Below are 25,001 nucleotides of genomic sequence, written 5' to 3'. Positions count from 1 at the left end.
AGTGTAATCGCCCAATTGAAGGTACCAACCATTGTATCCAAATCAGCATTCCTAATGCCGTTGATGGACATTGGCTTATGGGAGCTATCATTTAGAAGTGGGAGAAAGAATTTTTCTGTTCACAATGAAAGTTCTGCCGTGTTTTCGTTCGACTAATGTTAAGAATTTGCCTAAATTCTCCATGTTCAAACCTTCTTGGAAGGCAGCTGCCTTCTCTGTCCCCCTCTTTCGCGTTCTGTAGGCTTATGTTGATCGAAATATAATCTTAATACCCCCTTCCGCGTTCTGCAGGCCTATGTTGATCGAAACATAATCTTAATATATAAATCCAGTGGTTCTTTCTGCGAAAGACGGTGAAACAATTTTAATAAGTTTAATACACTATATAATTAAATAATTTTCTATAAAGACAGGTTGTTACTATAAGATTTGAATTAATTTAATTTAACTAAACAATTAATCACAACTAAACACTATGCGATGATCGACAACATGTAAACGTTTTTGACAAGTCGACACTTTGCCTTGAAGTACTACTTGTTCTCTACGCCACTTTAGGCTAACTGCTACGTTTCAAAGAATTCCTGAGGTGGAGGTGGAAGACTTGCTACCGTTTCTCGCCATTCGGTATTGTCACTGGGGGTAGGGGATGGGCTTCTTTCGGAGGAAAATAGCCTAGGTGGAGGATATTTCGGATGAGGTGGCACCTTAAGAGGGAGACCATTGTTAACAAATTTGGAGGGCGAGGGAAGAGGTGCTTTTTTGCCGATTTTAGAAGCTGATGTAGTAATGTTACAGCTATCGTTTGTGACTGGTTTACGACCGTTTCCGATAGTGGGATCATCGTTATCCCGAAGCAGATTGTTCGTATTATTCGTAATATCCGATTGCACAAAACATTCACTTAACTGTCCAAACTCTTCAGGAGTTACTAACATGGAGTATCGATCATTATTGTTGTTTTCAACGTTGATACCAAGACTAGATGGTGACGCAAATATGGCTTCGTTTGCCAAATCAGGTACACTTTTGCTTCGCATTATTTGATCGTTTGAAATCTCAGCGTGTTTTAGCTGGATAACTTTCGGAGATTTGGAACCAATAGGATGTCGAACTGGCAGAGGGGGACTAAGCCGGTTTTTGTTGTATTTTTTCAGGAGGGGTGATCCACCTACAGGTGGTGGCGGAGGTTTAAAATTGGGAGGTGACGCATCAAAGGTCGGTGATGCCTTTGGAGAAAATGTTCTTGAAACATCGCCAGACGATTTTGGCGTTTTTGTCATCCTAAATAATGTCGTGGATGCGTAAGGTCCTTCAATGGCGGCGTCCGAATCACTTTTTTCTGAATCGGAGTTTGGGATTCTACGAGGTTCTGGTTCAGAGTATATTTCTTCCGGTACGGTGATTTTCCAGTTTTTCTTCAGTGGAAACCCGGATGATAGGGAGAACATATCTGTGGACGGAGGGGTTTCGAGTACTGTAGGAGCAACAATCGATTCACTTGAACTGGTTGACTTAACCGGAATCCTGTACACATCATTATTGTCCCCAACTGCATACGATGATCCTTCTTTCACAATGCTCATGATCTCCTTTATCCCTAGTTCCGGAGAGATTTTAATAATAGAAGTAGCATCAACAGATGGTGCAGATTTAGGTGAACTATAGGAAGTGGGCGAGTACACACCACCTACATCCTTGTCTGTATCTACATGTACATTATTTGTATGTCCTAAACTGGTGAAATTCACTGTGCTATACAAAGGATCCTCGTCAAATGCATTGTCCTCTTTTTCGCAACCCAAAGAGAATTGCTTTCTGTATGATAAAGTATTAGCTTTTCTTTCTTCGAAGTTTGGTTTGATGCTCGTTCGAGGGCTTGGGACCTGGAAATCTTTTTCAGAATTTTTTGGTATATTTGAACGACCAATATTCGCTTCCTCATATATTCCGTTGCTAAAAAATATACTGCTCTCTTTTTTATCATTGGTTTTTTCAGCGTTTTTCCTTTTTTGAGTCGACGTATTTCCGTGTTTTTCAGATGGTTCGAACAGTTCAATTTCTGTAAAGTCGACGCTCTTCGCTTTCTTCAATGCAATTGGTTTCTTAGGAGCGCGAGGTGCTTTCTTCCCCTCGCCATTCGTGTTATCAACTGTGGCGCTTTTCTGGAATTGCGCAAACTTCACGTTATTTTGCTGTTTAATCTCATTTGTAATCTCTTGCATATCTTGATTGTTAATCGTTCGTTGATCAGGCCACGTGGAATTCTTAATGGACGCCGATGACGGTTCTTCATTCTTATTGGTTGGCGTGAACATACCTGCATTCCTATTGGTCGGGGTAGATAACTTAGGTTTTCCTCTCGGTTTAGGAGGAATAGGCGGAGGAGATTGTTGTAATCTTTCGTTGCTTTTAAACAATACTTTGTTCTTCATATCGTAAGATAAAGCGAGCATAGGCGAGACCGGAACGTCACTTTCCGAGCTACTTGACTGATATCCAGTTGGTGTGAGGACTTTTGTCTTCAAGAAATCGTCTTTTTGTTTGCTAGTTAAGTTAGCTTCCTTGTTTTCATTGGTTTCTTCGCTCGAACCCAAAGATTTCTTTTCCCTCTTCTTTTTCAGACGATTCTGGAATTTGAGAAACATTTTTTATTTTTAGGAATGATAATGACAAGTCACAAAAAACTAGCCTCGTATCTTCATCAGGAGTGATCTGAAGTTGAAACTGTAGTTCTAATATACTCCAGTCTAGCGTCTTAGTCAAGAGTGAAAGGATTTAAACTTTTGTCTTTGTATGTTCTAACATAGTGTCTATCAAGTGATCGGATATCACAATTTGCATAAAATGTAAACAAATCATCGTCGTCGCTGTATGTTTTGTTGTATTTATTAATATCGTTTACAATAACATTACTATGGCAATGGTCAAGTGGCAAAAACAGAAAAGCAACAATCAATATAAACAGTAGCGCAGCAAGCCTGCAAGTTTAGTCATGCTTAGTATATTTTTCTATGTTTACTCACTGCAAAAGATTTCTAAAGAAATGAATAATGATACATAACAGAACAAAAACTTGTAGGTTGGCTGCACTACTAAATATAAAAAGGAAGATAATAATATTGACATAAACAGAAGTCAAAACTCCTCTCACAAGAAACTCAAAACTTTAAGATGTTAACTAATCAGATCCTCTATCCGAGAATCGAAAAATTGCGATCACACCCCCCGACAAATTTCATGAACAGGGAACAAAATCCCCTATTCAACCGCCACCCACCCTCCCCTCGGTACATGTCACTATTCAGTATCATTATATACAAGCCTTACATAGTGTGGGGAAAAAATGCATTATTCAACTGCCACCCACCCTACCCTCAGTATAATTGACCTCACTCTGGAGTATCATAATATACAGGCAACAATAGTTATGTTACTGTATGGAAACGTTGGATTGCATTATTATTGTTTTGTTCGTGGAAATATTCAATCCTTTGCAGGTGTAGTGTACAGTAATACTACAAACATGGCAACAGACAGCTGTTTTTGGTCCGAACAGCTTAAAGAGTAAGCAAATCCTTTTGCTTCATACGTAGAGTTTTATAGCGAAGGTTTAGTAAATGGCTTTTAACACGGACGAACTTTCAGATTGTGTCAATCTAATAATAGCGATGAGCATAAGACATTCGCTCTTTACATTCATCATTTCTATAACGGACAGTATTTCGTAGCACTTAGGACAAATCATAAATCCTTGCCATATAAGGCAACCTCTCGAAATTATAGAGAGAAAGCAAGAGAGAGAATACCACATACCTGTTTATCATTTTCTCTCTTTGACTGTTCTTCCTTGCGTTTTCGATGGGTTAGAATTTCCAAGCGTGCTCCCTGTTTTGTGAGAAAAGACATTGATAAATAAACTATGGTAGTACCATACTAACAAACTGAAATGTATCGTTAAGTTCACGAATCATGTGATTAATGCGTGCGTGTTGTTTGTGAGATGGTGGGTTACTACAGGAAAGTAAATTAAAGTCACGTGCTAATAGAAAAAGACAGAGTACTCTCAAAAGACAGCAATGGAACTACAACTGAACGATAATATTAACAGATCATATGATCGATTGGTTAACGAGTAGTTGTCTTCGCTGTTTGTGATAGAGGTAAAAACATCATATAAGACGGAGAGGACGCTTTTTTTAGACGGAAACACGAAGTACAAATTTTGAACAATAAAAATCGTTAAACACGGCCCATAAAATACAGGAAGACAATGAAATATATCAATCTTATACGACATTGCACAACATACTCATGTCATCATATTGACGATGCCGTATGAAAATTCCTTTTTACATTTATCACATCACACTATTTACAAAAACAAAAAGGATTCAAAAAAATATACAAAGGAACAATTTACAGTCGCAATTGCTTCAATTTATGAGGCACGCTTCTTTATATGCTCACGAAACGGTTGGATGGGAAAAAAATTCGATTTACGAAACGTTGGCCAATCTGCGAAGTAAAAATATATTGCTTATGAAAACCATACGTTGTATATACAAATGTGCTAAATTCAAACGTCTTTGAAATTCCTCTTTCTTGACTTGAAAATTTATATCACAATAATGTAACTGGCTTGCAAGAGTAACCGACAGAAAGGTAGCTTATTTGCTTTTGTTTATGACTTTCTTTCAACCTAAAAATCGGCTATTGTAGAGATGAATTATAGAGAAGATTGAAAACCGCCACTTTCATCAAACACACATCAACCAAACATATAAGACGAAAATACATCGAACGTTTACACAACGTATCAAGTAAGAGTGTATAAATGCGCCATTCTTACCCAAAAGCGAGGCATGACAGAGAAAAATCCACAGAAAATTTCCTCACACTTTGTTAAGCAATCCTTCAAGTTGTAAGTTCTCAATCCAAATACCCAGGAAAGTCCCTTGTGGTTCGAGAGCGCAAGATTATATATTGTCGAGTCAAACAACGCCAAGGATAAATATTCAGGCCAATATAGTTAAGTCACAATTATGTATCGTGATATAACACCTTTTTGTTCATTAATGTTGCAGTCTATGAGAAAGCTCACGAAATATATTTCTCCTTATCTTGAACATACGAAGAACTCCGTTTTTTCTGCCAAGCTAGAGCATGTAGAAGCACATTTAAAGACTTTCCTAACTTGGCGTACACACTTGCACTTACAACGCACTTAGCGACGAGTAAAACACTCCCCGCAAATTAATTCACTTCCTAAATTAACATAAAGATTTTGGCGCGCCCACACGTAAATAAAACGACCAAATTTTAAGTGAAAGTTCCTTTCTTTTCAAATTGAAAGACGGCCACCCGCAGTTAACAAAGTGCTCACACAAATGATTTTGGTGGTCATACGTCACTTGTCATGTTTTATCTCAGGAAAGTAAAATTTAACAAAAAAACAACATGCATAAACATGCAAAAACATGAAAATGAAATACTGCAATAAGGCATCGTCGTATTTTAAATGTCTGAACATATTGAGATATATTTTCGAAAGCCGAGATATGAGTAATATTGAAAGCAAATTGGTCATTTCCCTAACATCGTTTAACCTCAAAATCACCTGTCTAGCTGTGCGACTAAATTTCTAGTTTAGATACCAATATCAGCTAGACAATTCTTTCTTATCTCTCGAGCTCCGGAGACAATGTCACGCAAAACCTGAATGAAGGCTGTCGACTTGAAAAACAAATATTTTCGCTATCCTTGCAAAAATCTCATAAACCAAAAAGCTACGATTTGAATTGGACAATCAATAAAATAAAAAAACAGTTCTGACGTAGTAAAGTTTCATGCTCATCAAGAAAAAACAATAACTTCTAGGTAGGTAGGAAAAATACCGGTTTTTGTGCAACTAACTCCCGAGTTCTTTTTAATCATAGAAAAATTATATCAAAAAAAATTCCAAAATAATCATCTACATGAAAGAAACTTACAGTATATATTTAGCTTAAAGGTACAACTATTGCGCCTTAAAAAGCCAGAAATATCACATACATCTAGGCGTTTAGTATAGCTGAATGACGTCTTTATCAGATGACGTCATTATTTAACGTCAACTTGCACATAAACATTGCAGGCATGGAAAGAATGTATGTTAATTACATATACGTCACTAATAATGCGTAGCAATGTCGCAATTTAGGCTTCTAAAATTGACGATTTTGAAATGAGAAAAATTCAACACCTATAACTCGCTACTTGTTTTGAATCATACTATGGGCAGCTGTTGTAAACGCATGATGACTGAATATTGAGGAGATCTTGCTCGAAGATGCCAACAGCTCGAGGGTATAGGCACATTCAACACGGGGAGGGAATGACGCGAAGTTCTATTTTTAATCTTAAATGTCGTTGTTCTTTGTGTGGAAAAGTTGAACCTTTTACGAGGACACGAGTGATCGATTTCTAATAGACTTTAAGTCAACGAAATACAAATGTTGCGAGCTGCAGCTTTAAATAGTGTGTCGGAATTTAATCGACTTTAATCGAAAGAAAATCTTCAAATCAATGAAATCACCGTCATGTTGTGGAGCAACAATTTAGTTTTTTAACGTTCTTTTATACTCCTAAGACGTCGGACATATTTCACCAAGAAAAAAAAAATGTAAAAAATAACGAAACAAACACGATGTCAAATTTTCGTGCACTCAAATCATTCTCGGTGAAAACGACGTCCTGGATTATGCAATACCACGCCATTGCCACGTCCTAGTAGTGATAAACGTCACGCTGCGTTTGCTAATGATGTTTATAGTTTCCTCAAGATGTCGTGTGCTTGATCAGAATTATTATGTCTCACAACACTGATTTTTGTACAGCAAAATTATCATAATCTATAACTGGAAACCGCTTCATCCAGCAGTTTCATTGAATGAAAGCGAAACATTTTATAAGTAAAATACTAAAAATGGTTGCTAAAGAAATTTCGAAATTGTTTTCGAACAAAGCCGCTTTCAAATTGTGACGTTTTTTGCTCAAGTTCCATCTGAAATATCACGACCTATAATTGCAACATTACATCAGTTGCTTTTTGCGTTCGACAAAAAAAACGCCAGGTTTGTCATGTCCTATTCGACGTGATCGGTAAAGCTGATCGCTAAATTCGGCGAAAGTGAAATGAATGCTTAAATTACTTTCTCTCAATATACAACAAGAAAGCGAAATAATGACAAGGTTGGTATTGGCCACAAGAGGCAATCGTGCTGATACTTTAAAAGGCCAAAAAAGGTCGAAATCACTTTGATCTGCTTAAAGATTACTTTCACGGCCAAATGGATTTCAAAAAAAGTCGACGTTCGAGCATTTTTTTGGCCGAAAAAGGCCAAAAATCGCTACCTTGAATAAGCGCTTCCTAAACATGTTGACTGAGTGCTTCGCCTGGCGTGTACATGTTATACGTCATAGGGATTAGAAGATCACGTGATCCGTTACTTTTCTTCGCTCGATTTCATTCAAAGTTCAATGGCAGATTGTAGTGTTTACAGACTATCGTGTTTTATTCAGTGATTGTGCTTGTTATTGTACTACTGTCTAGAGTCACGTGTTTTTTATATGTCTAGAATGTTAACGTTGCAGGGACCGCAAAGCTTGGTGGGAAGCACAGACGAGGAATTTACTGCGTGAAATTTCACGTCTCACATATAGAGTATGTCCATGTGCTATTCTACCCCACCTCCCGCCCCACTTTTGAACAGGCGACACGATCGTTGCCCTTGTAAATAGTTGCACAAGATAATTTATTTTAATTTATGTTCGTAATACTACTAGCATAAGATAATTTCTGTTAATTTATTTTGGAGTAAGCATTTAAGAGAGTTGTATTTGAAATATCATAAGAACTGAGAAAACCTAATGTGTAGCTTGTTGTACCTTGGTGATCATCACCGAATCATTCTAAGTAATAAAAAATAACACAATCCAAAGCTCGACACTGATCTATGTTTATTACTGTATGTTATGCTACTTTGGTGTTTAAATTATGCAACATTATGCATAAGGTTGGACTAATGAAAATCGTTCGATCGAGTTAGAAAAAATTTCCATTACTGTACGCATATATCACAATAAATAATTTCTAAACGTAAGAATAACAATTATGCACAAAGTTAATAATTTCTAAGCGTATCATACGAAAAAATATATAATTTAACCTTGATGTTGGAAATATCATTCCCCATGTCCGCCAATTTATGATTTAAGTTCCTCGCGATCGGCAATAGTTAACGTGACGCACGCTAAACTTTGAAATATGAAAGCGTACGCGAGCCTTATAGCTTTTTATTTGAAGCTATGCACAAATGAAAAATCGCAGCTTTAACGTAAGCTTTTACCACAATAGTGTAAACATACAACATTGATAAAACAAATCAAGAAAAGACGAAGCATACCTCGAATTGATCAAGGAAAGTCGAGAATGTTCCAAAAAATTCCTCCGTTGACGTCATCATTGGATCTTCGCCAAAATATTTTGCAGTCTTTGTGTACTCCGCCAGCATTTGGTCGTGAAGGCTGGTCAAATTTGCCATGCTTGTTTTTGAATTCTCGACAAATGACTGCAGTTAAACTGAGTTAAGAAAAGCGTTCGTACAAAATAGCCCTATTCACAATGGAAAAATTTCAAATCTCTGGTGAAAAGAGTAATTTAATATCGAGGACTACAGCTAGATTGCTTAACATAAAGTAAAACATATTCCTCATATTAACATCTTGTTTTCTTGATATTCAAGTGAAAAACAAGAATTTTAAAACAAAGTATGTAATATTTCTTCTTTATTTCAAAGACATCGTGAGACCAATTATCCTCATTTAAGACTAAATACAAAATATTATCAGCTCTGTTTTCACTTTGAGTATCAAGAAAACTAGATCTCAATAATCTGAATTGGTTTTATTTCTTGTTCAACTAGTGCATGCAGCTATGAAAACATGTCATATGACAAGTCAAGCAGTAGACAGATTTTTGGAAGGGATAGGTCATTCTGAGCAACCACGTACTTCTATAATTCCTTCAATATAACACTAACTCAATAATGTCCTATGAATTGCAGGAAAGAAAAGAAACTATCCTTTAGATAACTCTCATATGTTATATCCTATTCACTACAAACAAGGGCGATGTGTTTCGTTCACTATTTCTGTTGCATCGCCTTGTATCAACAAGAGAGGTCTCTTTCATGGTCTCTTTCGATGAACAAGGACAGTCTTTTAACCGTTTCCGTCTGCAGTATGATTATAAAAATGACATCAAGATGAAAGAAGGCAGAAAATTTAAGCGAAGTTTCTCGTTTAGTTGCCAATTAGGGCGTTTACTTGAAGATCAGACGGGTGCGGCAAAAGAGATCTTGCAGTGTTTAAATAGTAAAATATCTAAGCCCGCCAAGCCACCTTGAGGTCATCATATAGCTATAATCGGGCCTTAATTGGAGTTTGCAAGTACTAGGTATAGAAATATTCAGTTTAAAAGATACGCCCATGATTTTCGCGAATTTGTCCTCGTTATTATCAGGTATTTGGCTACCATGCTCCTCCAGATCTTTCTTCACATCCTGCCCATTAAATACAAACACGATACTTAACATTTATACGAATGTCGTGGTGTGTCATACTATAGTTCATCGCGAAAACGATTGAGTTGAGATTTGGCTACATTTAAACACATTATAGATCGATCATATCCTCATGTTGCGAGTTGGCATTAATACTTCAATTATATAGTATCCATGGCTACAGAAATTCCCAAAGTTCTTTGCGTACGTGAATTATTAGATCTACTGAAACAACTCAAGACGTTCACACACTTATCAACATATACAATGTAATCTATCATAAAATTATAAAAACTTACCATCATGCTCTTTGTAACATCATCTATTTCTTCCTTAACCATTTGATAAGAAACTGTAAAAAATATTTTTTAAAAAAAACAACAATGTGCTGTTACAGCTGATGTTGACAATATCTGTTGAGATTATTTGTATATATGTATCCTAACCAAGTCCTACTCAAACATATGTCACTTAATGCCGTTTAACTAATCTATCCCAATTGATCCCCCAATAAACCCAACACAGTCTTTGCACTTGAATCTTTTCCAAGGAATCCGACTCAATTCAGGCACTGTGATAAATCCATCACAATTCCTATTCAAACCCTGCTCAATCCCTCCCCTAAATCAGCCCCTATTTAATCTCAACTCAGTCAATGCATACTAATAAATGTATCCCATATAACCTCCCAAGCTATTTTACCCATCTCAATCCAACTCAATCCTCCCTCAGTAATAGATACATTAGTACACCAGATGTACCTCTGGCAGCTAGAGGAATCGATGCCAACTCATTTTTTAAATCAAGAACATGGGGACATTTGGTATCCACTGTCTTTACAAGAAACTTTAACAAGTTTGATTTGTTGTCGGATGTCTTCGTGCTAGAAAGCTTGAATGAAAAATTTGGAGAAAACTTATACTTATGTCATAGTGAGGATGGTACATAAGAAATCAATGTACTTGATCTCCTTATATTTATGTCATAGTGAGGATGGTACATAAGAAATCAATGTACTTGATCTCCTTATACTTATGTCATAGTGAGGATGGTACATAAGAAATCAATGTACTTGATCTGCTTATATTTATGTACGTCATAGTGAGGATGGTACATAAGAAATCAATGTACTTGATCTGCTTATATTTATGTACGTCATAGTGAGGATGGTACATAAGAAATCAATGTACTTGATCTCCTTATATTTATGTACGTCATAGTGAGGATGGTACATAAGAAATCAATGTACTTGATCTCCTTATACTTATGTCATAGTGAGGATGGTACATAAGAAATCAATGTACTTGATCTCCTTATACTTATGTCATAGTGAGGATGGTACATAAGAAATCAATGTGGCTAGTCTCCTTATACTTATGTCATAGTGAAGATGGTACATAAGAAATCAATGTACTTGATCTGCTTATAATTATGTCATAGTGAGGATGGTACATAAGAAATCAATGTACTTGATCTCCTTATATTTATGTCATAGCGAGGATGGTTACTCTCAAGCATGTGCAACCCTCGACCTTCGGTCTCGGGCTTGCACTGATCTGCTCTCGAGTTCTCCCAAAGATCTCCTCAGTTTTGCACAAGCCTGTGCAAACACAGTAAACATCTTTTATTTCTTAATTATGGAAGCTTACCTTTGATAAATATCCCACTCGGAAAGCAGACGCGCCCGCGATTCTAGCATTCCCTTGATTCATGTGATTTCCAAATGCCAGAACAAGCTGCATCACGGGCAAAAAGCAAAACATTAATTTTGAATTTCTCGGTCTTAAAGGAAATTTATTGTAAATCTTACTTGAAGAACTTGCTGCAATTTCTTGCTCTCCCTGAGTTCTCGCGAAGCTAAAATAACACAGTCTAATTCCTGTAAACAAAAAGAACAGTTCTTCCGACATCAATGTTGATCATTCGTTACGTCAAAAAAAAGAGTTCCTGCGCAAAAGATTGGCGACAAGACAAAAATGTAGAAATTATGTAAGAACTAATTCATGTCAACAGATGCAAGTTTTTCATTTATATATTGTTTTACACAAATGTGGTGAAATTACTGAAATCTGATTGGCTAAATCAAAAATATTTTTCACCACTGGAACTCTCTCGAAATTCAAATTCAATGTTTGTAAACACAGGTCAGTCCACACTTGACTTCTCAAAAACAAAGAAAAAAATATGAAAAAAGCCAAAAAAAGCACGATTCAGGGGGTGTTCCCATGAGCCCGGTAGCCGGATTCAGTGAAGCGTTAAATGATTTGGAGTCATTGAAAGGAGTCAAGAGACCTTCAAGCGCAAAACCTACAACCTTTCTTAAGCGTTATAAGTAATTTTAGTTGTAACTTTCAAATCAGGCTAAATTATTTGTTTTCATTTTTAAAGGTTTTGTGAATTTACAAAGTTGGAGCATAGAGAAATTGCTTAAAAAAGTTTTTATTGTGAAGTATTTATTCTTTTCCATTTGCCAAAATGATTTAACACTTCGCTGAATCGCAGTTAACGCGGGCTCATGTGAACAGCCCCTTAGTCGAAAGTTCAAAAATGAATACTTCGTTTATGTGGAGGTTTGCTGTGTCAGGCAATTTATGATTTAATAGCTTAACAAGTGCACAGGCAAGGGCAATGTTGTCAATAGTTGAAATGTGTTTTATCACTAAAGGACAAGATAATTACCGGTTTGATTTCTTCCAACTTGTCGAAAAAATGCGACTTGAAAACCATTGCCTTTAGCCGATGTCTGTAGCCAGGTATTTTGCTGACCTAAATATATATGGAGAAAACATATAAAAATACCGCTGGCAGCAGTTTCCCATCACATGGAAAAGAAATAGATTTTCATAGGAACCGTAATACAGTCTTTCCTGCTAAACTCTACTTTTAAATTGGAACGCTCTGGTTATGTTTGCTTAGTTTGTGCTAGTATAGTTTGATAACATGACAAAACTATCAATACAAACCATCATCGAAAACTTGTCACTTTGACTTAGCTTCGTCTCGTCGTCGCCAAAACTCTTGTATTTGTGAATCTACAATGGAATAGACCATGTTACATAGAGAGGTAAAAAAATGGCCTTTCTTGATAAACAGGTTTTTATGTCAACTGAGCAGTTAAATCAAAACTAATGCCTCATATGCAACTCCAGGGGGGGGGTACAATTGGAAAGTGGTCTGCTATCAGAGAGAATGATTATATGGAGTAGTGTTCATGATATTTCACTACGTGGAGACTGTAATAAAGACGTGGTATGAAAGACTATATCGAGTACTATGGATGATATTTACCTACGTGGGGACTAAAATTGAGAACTGGTTTGTAATCATAGACAAAGATGATACCATTATAATGAAGAAAATTAATTGATGCTTTTCAAGGGAAACTCCATAACATCATTTATCATTATTAGTCAATATATCATCCAATAAGCCCCAACCTCTAATATTCACTACTCTTCACTGAGCTCCAATAAGCACCACCATCTAATGAGCACCACCATCTAATGAGCACCACCATCTAATGAGCACCAACATCTAATGAGCCTACCTTCTTATGAGCACCACCATCTAATAAGCACCACTATCTAATAGGCACCACCATCTAATGAGCACCACTATCTACAAGCACCACCATTTAATGAGAACCACAATAGCACAGCATCTAATGAGCACCACAGTAGCCCCACCATCTAATGGTTGTATTCATAGATGTATGTTTCACCGTATATAGTTCGTTTGAAATCACTTATTTTGTAGGGATTATAGTATGCATATATGAATATCTCCCCTCCCCCCCCCCCTTACCGAGTTGGCGATTCCCTTAAACTCAACACAAACTGTGTCTGGTCAGTACAGTTTTATGTGTTCTTAACTGACCTCTTTATGATCTGGAGCGTACAGAAGCAGCTGTTTAACGTGAGCTTCGCTCAGTTTGGTCTCGTCCATAGATAGAACGGCTCTTCTAATTTCGTCATGAGGCAGTTTAAGATGAGCCAATAGAATTGCTAGAAAATACGATCAACATAACACATGCAGTTACACCAGAGGAACTAAAAATTTCACCGTAACTAGAGTTTATAAATCGTGCATCAAGAAAGAAGATCTTTAGAAATTTACTAAAACTCAAAACAATTGACACTCCGTACAAAGTAATCATTATGTATTCGAAACGTTTCGACAAGTGTTACATGTGTCGTTGAAATTATCACTACACGTCAATTCTGAAGATCTTTATTTTTTTTATACACAATGTAGAGATGTAGCTTAACTATAACATTACATTGCATCATAACATCTTACAGAGAATTACTTTTGAACATGTTCAAAACATTGTATTCACAAGTGAAACAATTCATAATACACATGTGTAGCTTATATTTTATAGAACAAGATCAACTGTCGACGAAAACTACTCTTGCCAAAATCTAATTACGCATTGTGATGTTATAATCCACTTTATTTGCAATAAGAGCAAATTAAAATATCTTTAGAAGGAAGTAAAATTACATAATTTGAGCAAAAAATAGACTTATAAAGTCACATTAAATGTTTTTCGCATTTCAATCGAAAACCGGCTGAATGACAAAATTTGTCGTCAGAATCACTTCAACAGAAGACGATAAAACGATGTTTTATTACTTTACCTATATTGTATTGCTTCCGCGGGTCCAAAATTTCGATTTTTTCTTGTTTCGTTGACTTCAACGGGACTACAAAACACAAGTAAGCATCGTACGTTATAATGCTATGAGTGACAGATGTTTTCAAGTGTGAAAAGTTTACAACCTTTACTCTGCTTAGCAGAACTGAACTGCTGTTCTAGTTCCAAAAAATCTTCCAGTTCATTCAAAGGATCATTACGACCGAGCTAAAAACACACAGAAAGTTGAGAGAAACTAAAAACACACAGAAAGTCTTATCCAGCTGAAGATAAAAATTGCTTAATATGCTGTTGAAAATTATTTGACAATAGAAGGCAATCTTAAAGTAAATGAATTGAACCCAGGAGTATCTTAACATGTTTGTGGCTGTAAATCGTCCATGTTAGTAGAGTCCTGAAAAGGACTGTTGGTATTGATTTTGACTGACGTTTCGACAACATTAGGGGTAGTCCTCTTCAGAGTAAAAAAAAATCAACACTAATACCAACAGTCCTTCTCAGGACTCTACTAACCTGGACGATCTACATCCACACACATAAAAGAGAGTTGTAGTGTGACTATACATACTCTTTTAATTTCAAAAATTTCGACAAAAATCAAACAGAAATAAATAGTACGCGAGTAGCACATTGTACTAACCTGTCCCCATACGGTATTCTCCAAGCCTGCTACCCCTAATTTCTCCCAATTCACCCTCTTTAACTGCATCTTGGGCAAGGTATTGTTGCCGTGTGGACTCAACCCTGGTGGTGGTGGAGGTGGCGGAGGTGGGGGAGGCGCAATGGGAACGAGTCCACTACTTGGTGGAACGGGGGGAGTTGGGACTACATTTTGCTCTGGAGTATACAAAAGTAATTACCGAATTAAGTCAATTAACTTATGTTAAAAACAAAAAGAATGTTATGTAGACAAAAAAACTTCACACACAATCAATAACCGGACATTTTCCATTCTTGAAATAGAGTGAAAATTCATTCGAGACCTTTTTTTGCTAAATGTTTTTTCTTCTCTTCGACAGCCGAATCCAAGTCTTTATGGATGACGCGTGGTCTTATTTCACCTATAAAGATAAGCAACACGCGTGTTATAGGCTAGACCAATATTTCCTAAAGGATATTTTTACCTTTTTCTTCAGATGGTTGTGGGAGATTTGCGTCACCGCTGAACACCACGATGGGTTTAATATCAACCACTGGCCCATCTGTACCTTCAGCTGAGTTTATGAGTCCTGTGTTCATGGGGCCTGGTGACGATAAGGAATCATGTCGATTGTTCAATCTCCCAATGAAAGGCTCTTTTTTCTCCTGTTTTTTTATAAAGGGACACGATGAGAGAACGATGACATGAAAAAATAATTTGAACTTTAATAAAGTGAACATTTGACATGGACGATAACAATGGCGTTATCATTTGCCTTATTCATTTCTTTAGAAATCTTTTGTTTTCACAGTGATCCAACACCAACATTTTATTGAAAACCACCGAAAAAAGATTCTCAGTCGAATTAACAGCGCCATTTATGGCAGAAACGTTTATTCAGAGATTTAAAACTTTGATTTCTGCTTTGTTTGAAAAAAAAGAATTTTTTTGACCTTGATCTAAATATAAATGTGTCAACTGGAGTATTCAACTCAATCCTATCACTGACATTCTTTTTTTATGCTGATATAAATCACATTTTTGAAACGTTTATCGGACATCGACGCTCGAATGTAGTTTGTTTATTAAGTTGAAATCGCAATGGCCAAAGGCCTACACTGTTCAAAGAAAGCAACTGTTTATGTAACTGTTTAAAATTTTAATCCTTGCACACTTTTTTCATTCGAAAAACTATAGAACGAATCTTGACAACAACTAACGGGCACATCTCCCTCCTGAGGACGACACTGAGTTGACCCTAGGTTTGTGCAATTGAACTAAATACAACCGGAAGGCAATTTTTCCAGCCACAATTTAAAGCCAGCATGTCAACTCAACTAGTTCCAATCTTTTTACGCACGGCCAAATAAGAGGTTATTACTTCAGCAAGATAAAATGCAGAACGAGTTCATGAAAGTACAATCATATCGTTTCAATTACAAATTTCATTCAGTGGTACGTACCGAATGTATCATAGCTTCGACAGTGATGGTTTTTCCTGGGATGATGGGAACATTCGTATTCTCAGCAGCGGTGAGCAAAGCTGCTACAGTTGAAGCTGTACAAAAATTAAAACTAATTTCATTTACGTTTTATTCAACGAGTTTTTCGAATATATTTAAAAGAATTGTAAAAATTGTTGGAAATTATCTTTAATGTAGCAAGCCCGCGCGTTTAGTTCTGCTGTACTAATTTCATAGCATCATCATTACTTATTTCTTTACACATCTTTTGTTTTTCCAGTGAGTGATCACGAAAAAATTCTAAAGTGAAACTAAGTTCTTAATTTCATGTTTGTAGATGTAGCTCGTCCAGGTTAGTAGAGTTCTGACTAGAACTGTTGTTCTTGGTGTTGATTGACTTGTTGACAACCTTAGCAGTTGCCATCTTCAGAGTCAAGTGAGGAGTAAATAGCAATTACGAACCTGACTTTTATCCCCGATTTCATGACAACCTTAGCAGTTGCCATCTTCAGAGTCAAGTGTGGAGTAAATAGCAATTACGAACCTGACTTTTATCCCCGACTTCATGACAACCTTAGCAGTTGCCATCTTCAGAGTCAAGTGAGGAGTAAATAGCAATTACGAACCTGACTTTTATCCCCGACTTCATGACAACCTTAGCAGTTGCCATCTTCAGAGTCAAGTGAGGAGTAAATAGCAATTACGAACCTGACTTTTATTCCCGACTTCATGACAACCTTAGCAGTTGCCATCTTCAGAGTCAAGTGAGGAGTAAATAGCAATTACGAACCTGACTTTTATTCCCGACTTCATGACAACCTTAGCAGTTGCCATCTTCAGAGTCAAGTGAGGAGTAAATAGCAATTACGAACCTGACTTTTATTCCCGACTTGACCCTTTGATGACTACAGCTAAGGTTGTCGAAACGTCAATTAGTGACGAAACCAACAAACTTTCTTAGATCAGTACCAACCTGAACGATCTACATCGACAAACATGTAAAGATACTCCTGGGTTCAAACCATTCACTTTATGCACTTAATTGCTTCGCAACAGGCTGCTGTTCAGCTGCATTTTGCGGCTTTGCCGTAAATCAAAAATATCGGTTGATAAATTCTGCTGATTGTTATTTCTTTAATTTTTGTTGGTAAAAACGTATCAAGATGAGACATCATACTAATGTTTCAATTATACATTTCATAGCACAAAACTTTTACTTTAGTTCATCTTACTTTCATTTGTTCTCGGGCTGTTTGGTCTGTCTTGCATTGGATACACTTCCAAGTCATCTATTTAAGATAGAATATCACAATTATGATAATCCAAGAAAAAGTGGGGGCCTTGGTGGTGGTAAAAATGGTGTTAGTAGTATTGGTGGTGTTAGTGGTAATGGTGGTGTTTGTAGTATTGGTGGTGTTAGTAGTACTGGTGGTGTTAGTAGTATTGGTGGTGTTTGTAGTAGTGGTGGTGGTAGTAATAATGGTGGTGTTTGTAGTATTGGTGGTGTTAGTACTGGTGGTGTTTGTAGTATTGGTGATGTTAGTAATAATGGTGGTGTTCGTAGTATTGGTGATGTTAGTAGTAATGGTGGTGATAGTAATAATGGTGGTGTTTGTAGTATTGGTGGTGGTAGTAATACTGGTGGTGTTTGTAGTATTGGTGGTGGTGTTTGTAGTATTGGTGGTGTAAGTAGTACTGGTGGTGTTGTAGTATTGGTGGTGGTGTTTGTAGTATTGGTGGTGTTTGTAGTATTGGTGGTGTTCGTAGTATTGGTGGTGTTAGTAGTAATGGTGGTGATAGTAATAATGGTGGTGTTTGTAGTATTGGTGGTGTAAGTAGTACTGGTGGTGTTTGTAGTATTGGTGGTGGTAGTAGTAATGGTGAAGATGGTAGCTAGTATTGGTGGTTGCGATGGTTGTTGTTGTGGTGGCGGTTTTTGTTGTTGTGATGGCGGTTGTTGTAGTGGTTGTTGTGGTGGTGGTTGTTGTAGTGGTTATTGTGGTGGTTGAGCTGATGATGGTGGCAGTGATGATGCAATGAAAAAAACCCATCGTGCATGTACTTCAGTACTTCTTACCTCGTGCAGATCCACCAATCAAATTCTTTGAATGAGGTGAATCAGCTAATCGCAAACCTTGCACTCTGTAAGCGACATCGATGACGTCAGGACCTTCAGACGATAAATCTTTAATGAAGAAAAAGAGCTTCAGCGTTAAGTTTATTTCCACATGAAATCGATAAACAGTATAAATAGCATAAAACTGTTCGCAGGAAGCGAAAAAAGCATAGTAAAAATGGAACGAACCGTGGAATTTTTTTGTATGAACTATGAGGCGTTATTACGTTCATGATTGTAATCGTGAGAACCAGTCATTAGTACATTCTGATGAATGAGAACGCTAGCAAGTTAAGCGCAGCCAATGAATAAAGGAAAAAATATAGTTTAGAGTGGAGAAACGGAAAAACAAGCCCGAGTGAGTTTTTGAGCCACCGCAACGAAATAACCTAAGTCTGAAGGACGAGCAGTCTTACAAAAATTACGAGTTCATGAAACTTTTGTCGTAACTGCACATGAAACTATATTTTCTAAAAGTATACTCTGAAATATTTCGCAAAACGCCGTCTATTTCTGTCCTGCTTTAGAAAACCTCGTTGTCCACCATGTTTTTAATTTGAATTAAAAAGAAGCTTAATGGCTTTCACTGCTTTTTAGCCAATCAGGTTACAGTATTTACAGCTGCACTAGAATCAACCAATCACAGTCGAGAAATACCTCGAAGTATGTTATCATACTGTGGTAGGAGCTTTGTCCAATCCACTCTAAGTATCAAGATCAATGATATGAAATGTATGGAATTAATTTAACTTTGTTTCGACAGAAGGTGTCAGTCTAACAACAAAAACTACATGTTTTGCAAACCTTGAACATATTTCAACATCAATTTTCGTGCCTCTTTATCGAATGCGCTCTGTACGTTTTCGGGAAGGATTTCGCTAAGATACGGCACCACCTGCAATTTTTCTCGCTCGTCAAGAATGGGCTCCAGTGACGTAACGAGCAATGAAACATCTCTGTAAAACATTAATGAAGAAAATATTCACAGTCACTGATCTGTAAACAATCTGGAAGTAGCAATTGGAGCAAATTGTTGTTACATGGTTATGTTATGAGAGAATGAAGTAAAGTTCAGACTTGGCTCACAACAAACACCCCCAAAAAAAATCAAAAACAAGGTCACCCCCATGTTGATGCATGTTAAATTCGAAGTCTTCTCAGAGCTGTTAGCATTTATTGCTACTTTTAACATTATGTCTTCTCAAACATAACGTTAAAGGTGGCAATATATGAAATAATTTCAATTGAACAAACATTGGAAAAATGTCTTACAAAATTTATTCTCAGGGGCATAGCAAACTCGTAAATTGGGGACTCATGCATTCATACTTTAATGGGTAGAAAATAAAGATTTCAAAGGAATTATGTATGGCAGAAAAAGAATTTATGAATATGTGTCCCCTCCACCCAAACAACGATTTTGCTACGTCACTGTTGATTCTATAGAATATTAACCGTAGATGGGTAAATTAGGTTGTGAGCAGGTAGGTCAGTGGACTTTGATATAAACTGGAACGCTAACTCTAACGCAACTTCTACACGCCATTTTGAAGCCCTTTACGATGTATTTATAACTGAGTTTTTAGGTTTGTTACCAAATCTTGAGTGGTAAATTTTTTTCATGACAATTTGTGCTACTGTATTTTATGTACATTGTAGTTGATTTTTTAAAATAATGTCATGAAACTTGTAAAGAGGCAGAAAAACTAGTGTTGGCTTTAAAGATGGTGGCGTTGTCAGCAAAATAATGTCATGAAACTTGTAAAAACGCAGAAAAACTAGTGTTGCCTTCAATGATGGTGGCGTTGTCAGCAAAATAATGTCATGAAACTTGTAAAGAGGCAGAAAAACTAGTGTTGGCTTCAAAGATGGTGGCGTTGTTAGCGAAATAATGTTATGAAACTTGTAAAATCGCAGAAAAACTAGTATAAGTGTTGGGTTCAAAGATGGTGGCGTTGTTTGCGTTCGAGTTGATATTACAGTACACTGGGGTACATATATTGATATAACAAAATCGTATATCAGGCGTATATCTACCTGTGTTTCTGGTATTCTTTCAACCTCTGCTTCAAGACCAATTGTTCCCCTCGAGTCAAGTACTTGTTCATCTGACAATGATTTCAAAAAATGTCAACCATACTCAAAGAAAAAATAATCACTCTAAAGATGAAGAGCTTCGACATCAAACCTGAAATTTTAAAGTTTCCGCTAAATTTTGCACCCATCTATTGGTTCCACCGGAAGGTGTCGATTCCGATGAGCTCCGAGACAGAATCGTGGAAGGTGTCGTGTTGCTCCTGCGATGCGCTGGGGTATTTCCCCGGGGCAAGGTCGACGAGGTTGTTTTTGCCGGTAATAGATTTCCCTTAGAAAAGGATCTAAAATAAAAAAACTGCTTTCGTCTCATGCACCAAATGCTGAACCTTCAACCCAAAAAAATTATATACAGCTTCGTTAGTGTCGTTCACCATACTGAAAAATTGAAATTACATCTGCAAACCTGAATTTCAAAGCCATTCTGTCGGGAAACTTGTTTTCAGTAAAACGATTCAAGTTGCCTTCAAAGGATGCACTGCGTACAATACTTGGTGTACCATGATCGCCTTGCAAAATTTCTCGGAAAATGTTTCGTTGATCACGTGGTATGAGTTGCCTAAAGAAAGATTACAGACATAAGCAAGTTGGAAATTTCACACTTGATTGATATTTGTAATTGTATAGTTTCTGTTTAACAATTGGATTACGAGCTTGAGATTTCCCTTTCCTGAGGTGATAGTCGATGAGACTGAAGCCCGAATCAACTATCGCATCATGGAAATCGAGAGCGATGAGTCATTTTTGCACGGGAGTTTTTTAAAATCCATGTAAAACATTACCTTATACTTGGGATGAGTCGTTTTTGCACAGGAGTTTTTTAAAATCCATGTAAAACATTACCTTATACTTGGGATGAGTCGTTTTTGCACAGGAGTTTTTTACAATCCATGTAAAACATTACCTTATACTTGGGATGAGTCGTTTTGCACAGGAGTTTTTTAAAATCCATGTAAAACATTACCTTATACTTGGATGAGTCGTTTTACACAGGAGTTTTAAAATCCATGTAAAACATTACCTTATACTTGGGATGAGTCGTTTTGCACAGGAGTTTTTTAAAATCCATGTAAAACATTACCTTATACTTGGGATGAGTCATTTTTGCACGGGAGTTTTTTAAAATCCATGTAAAACATTACCTTATACTTGGGATGAATCGTTTTTGCACGAGAGTTTTTTAAAATCCATGTAAAACATTACCTTATACTTGGGATGAGTCGTTTTTGCACGGGAGTTTTTTAAAATCCATGTAAAACATTACCTTATACTTGGGATCAGTCATTTTTGCACGGGAGTTTTTTAAAATCCATGTAAAACATAACCTTATACTTGGGATGAGTCGTTTTTACACAGGAGTTTCTTAAAATCCATGTAAAACATTACCTTATACTTGGGATGAGTCGTTTTTGCACAGGAGTTTCCAAGATCAACTTGATTCCATGCGCTAGCGTTTCCACAGATTTATTTTTGGCAAACCTGTTCAGTTCTTTTACTAATTGAGATTTTTTCTTCTCCTCTCCAGCCAAGTAATAATTCATCTACAAATCGAATAAAATCGAAAAAATTATCGTCAGCCAATCAGGGTGCAGCGTCCCTCACTTCCTCCCAATGATTGGCGCAGCCTCCCTCCCTCACAATAATGATTGGTTGCAGCCTCCTTCCCTCCCAAAAATGATTGGCTGCACCAGCATCGGCGATTATTAGACTCCCATATTACAAGTGTGAACATCATGTAAACACCGTTCCACGCTATATCTGATATCGGGGACAGTGAAATAGCCAGCATGCAAGTCTGTTCATGCTATTTAGATTTTTTAGGGTTCACTCACAGTAAAAATAGAAGATTTCTAAATAAATAAATAATGCCAATGTTCTGAAAATCACATTGAATGACCACACTTGCGTGCTGGCTAGGGGGAATCTACATATGTATAAATTCTTTCAATTTGCACCATTGCTCTATGTTAGGAATGTGTCAACTTGTAAGGCGTCAAAACCACCCATTCAAACGATTTTTAGGACAAATGTAAAGCTGGCTTAAGTATTTTTGAAGCACAGTTAACTTATACGAGCAAGCCTGCGAATACAGCTTATGAAACATAAAGCAATCTTTGATGGTTAAGATCCCAATGACCTTATACGATCCTCACGATCCCTATTAAAGATTCACATTTATACATTAATGTACCTGGTGAAAGAACTCCCTGGCTCTTTGAAATCGTGAAGCCGTGTTCCGCTTTTCAATCTCCGCGATAGATTTCACCCCAGCAATTAAGACCAAATGCAATACACTACCAGAAGTCTGGATCATTCTTTCGACATCAACATAAGTCATTTCGCGCACAGAAGTATGATTGAGCTCGATAAGCATATCCCCAAGTTCAATGCCCGCAACCTTCGCGGGACCACCTTCCTCGAGGTATGACACAAGAACGGGACCTCCACCTCTCACCTTAAAGCCAAACGTCCCCCCGCGTCGACGTAAAGTAAAGGTCCTTATACGTGATATCACGCACAGGGCCGGGGGGACGTGCTTCGATTGTCTTGCAAGTGCTATAACGTTTTCTTTACTGACACCTTGAACATTAACACCATCCACTTCGAGTAGTTGGTCCCCAGGTCTTAAGCCTGATTTTTGGGCATAAGAGTTTTCAAATATATCTGTTACTATGACGGGCGCATTTCCACCAATGCGGAATCCGAACCCCTCGGGCCAATTGGCGTTTGTCCGCGTCATCTGTATCCAAGGACTGTGCATAGCAACAGGAGTCACAAGAGAAGACATCTATCTTACGAAATGGTTTCCCCTATTTCGTGTTCATTCGTATAATTCGACTAAAAGTAAAATCGTACTATCAAATTTCATTTCAACATGGCCTTTCAAATCGTAGAGCTTAAAAGTGACAACGAAAACAGATCATTTACACATCCTTCGATTGCTCCACGATAAAATACGATTACGAACGTTTCTCGACCCAAAATGATAGCCCAGACAGCCGAATCAGCGTACAAAACCGAATTTGATCCGCCTACAAACTTGTGTCGATGATTATATTTATAAGGCAACAGAACGAAGTCGTTTCCAAAGCTACGTATATTTCTTCGTTACACACTTAAAGATGCCAGAGTATAACCCGCAAAATAACCTTTACAACAATTTGATGAACTTAATATTTCAATTGATAGATCGAAAACTACCGTTTCGTACAAAGAACGCTTTAAATCGGCGAAATTCTTGGATCGACGCTTGAACAGCGAATTTCAGATTGCCCGGTTAAAACGAAGGTCAATATCTTCAGAATTGAAAGCTAAAAGAGCGACTATCGTGTTGAAAACCTGCAGACACGACAACTTTCACATAAGATGTTTACTTCTCTCAAAAAATTCCTTCACTTCAATTCATCAAAATGTTCAATTTCCGCATAACCTCTCAATTGCTTTGAAACGTGTCAACAAAAGCTGCCATTAATCCTCTGTTTGAAATTTGAATTTTATACCTTGATTAATGTTTTGCAATTAACGTATCGCAAACGCTTTTCGTCCCCACACGCTTTGGTTACTGTTGACGCTATTACGTTACCATAACGACCAGAAAAGATTGCGAATTGTAATATAACACCACAGGCCATATTAACCAAGCGCGAGTTCTTTTTTCGAGAAATCTCGAACCGACGTGTTTGTACTGAAAGACGGAGATTCGATATTTCTCAGTAAAAAATGAGGTTAATAAAAGGTTTATTCACATTATTCGACCTGAAACGGAGCTTGTTCTCTTCTATTTCCCGGCTTTTCTTAGCAAGACATCTTGAGATTGCAAAATATGAATCAAAACAAGACGAGAGGTAAACTGTAAATTTTCGTCTTTATTTCAAAGTCATCCTCAGACAGAATGTCTTTATATTCTGTCTGAGGATGACTTTGAAATAAAGTAGAAAATTTACAGTTTACTTCTCGTCTTGTTTTGATTCATATCTTGTAATCTCAAGATGTCTTGCTTCTTCGGAATTTGTTTTATATTATACTTCTTTAAATTGTCGGCTGGTCATGGTTTTTTTCTTAGCAAGGGTTCGGCTTTCACTTCTTTGGTTTTTGTCAGTAAGAATGAATCGTCTGAAATTCAACTCCTTCTCAGAGGTTTCTTCTCCGATTGACATTCGCACATGGTTTTTTGTTCGCATTTTGAGGTTTACAAAACTTTTGCTGTTTGCTTTACGAAATTAGTTTGCATTTATTGGTAAAATTACATGTAACAGACTATCTGCTTAGTCACCTTTGAAAGCTTGTTACTAACTCCCTCCTCTACAAATGGCTACCCGGATTTATTATAAAAGGAAAGCCCTTCATCAGATTGGGGAAGGGAGGGGGGGATTCTTGTACACGTCACTTGTGGTAGCAAATAAGATTTACAAATTTATTTCAC

At 37.0% G+C, this 25,001-nt stretch overlaps 1 protein-coding gene across 1 annotated transcript; it reads right to left on the bottom strand.

The window, feature by feature from the left end:
* Window positions 1-335: 335 nt before the first annotated feature.
* On the bottom strand, window positions 336-24,146 carry LOC124448358. Its single transcript, XM_046999366.1, has 25 exons — window positions 22,770-24,146; window positions 21,965-22,119; window positions 20,985-21,137; window positions 20,673-20,862; window positions 20,522-20,592; window positions 19,289-19,440; window positions 18,446-18,553; window positions 17,601-17,657; window positions 16,369-16,463; window positions 15,390-15,570; window positions 15,249-15,326; window positions 14,906-15,102; window positions 14,391-14,472; window positions 14,249-14,314; window positions 13,482-13,609; window positions 12,569-12,637; window positions 12,285-12,371; window positions 11,416-11,484; window positions 11,255-11,341; window positions 10,367-10,496; window positions 9,905-9,957; window positions 9,528-9,605; window positions 8,448-8,612; window positions 3,817-3,888; window positions 336-2,630 (listed from the first exon to the last, which is right to left on the bottom strand). The coding sequence occupies exons 1-25, from the start codon at window positions 23,364-23,366 to the stop codon at window positions 567-569; spliced, it is 5,184 nt and encodes a 1,727-aa protein (XP_046855322.1). The 5' UTR covers window positions 23,367-24,146; the 3' UTR covers window positions 336-566.
* Between the last annotated feature and the right edge of the window lie 855 nt (window positions 24,147-25,001).

Source organism: Xenia sp. Carnegie-2017, unplaced genomic scaffold (assembly GCF_021976095.1).
Source record: "Xenia sp. Carnegie-2017 unplaced genomic scaffold, XeniaSp_v1 HiC_scaffold_23, whole genome shotgun sequence".
Lineage (NCBI taxonomy): Eukaryota > Metazoa > Cnidaria > Anthozoa > Malacalcyonacea > Xeniidae > Xenia > Xenia sp. Carnegie-2017.
The sequence above is the reverse complement of the archived record's forward strand: the minus strand, read 5'-3'. Positions and strand labels throughout refer to the sequence as shown.

Bases quoted from the DNA above. Each gene is read 5' to 3' on its own strand.
- LOC124448358 (XM_046999366.1), bottom strand. From the start codon at position 23,366: ATGTCTTCTCTTGTGACTCCTGTTGCTATGCACAGTCCTTGGATACAG. The intron at 15,327-15,389 runs GTAAAAATATCC...TTATCTTTATAG, and splicing joins ACAACCATCTGAAGAAAAAG to GTGAAATAAGACCACGCGTC. The intron at 3,889-8,447 runs GTATGCTTCGTC...CTCACAAAACAG, and splicing joins CTTTCCTTGATCAATTCGAG to GGAGCACGCTTGGAAATTCT.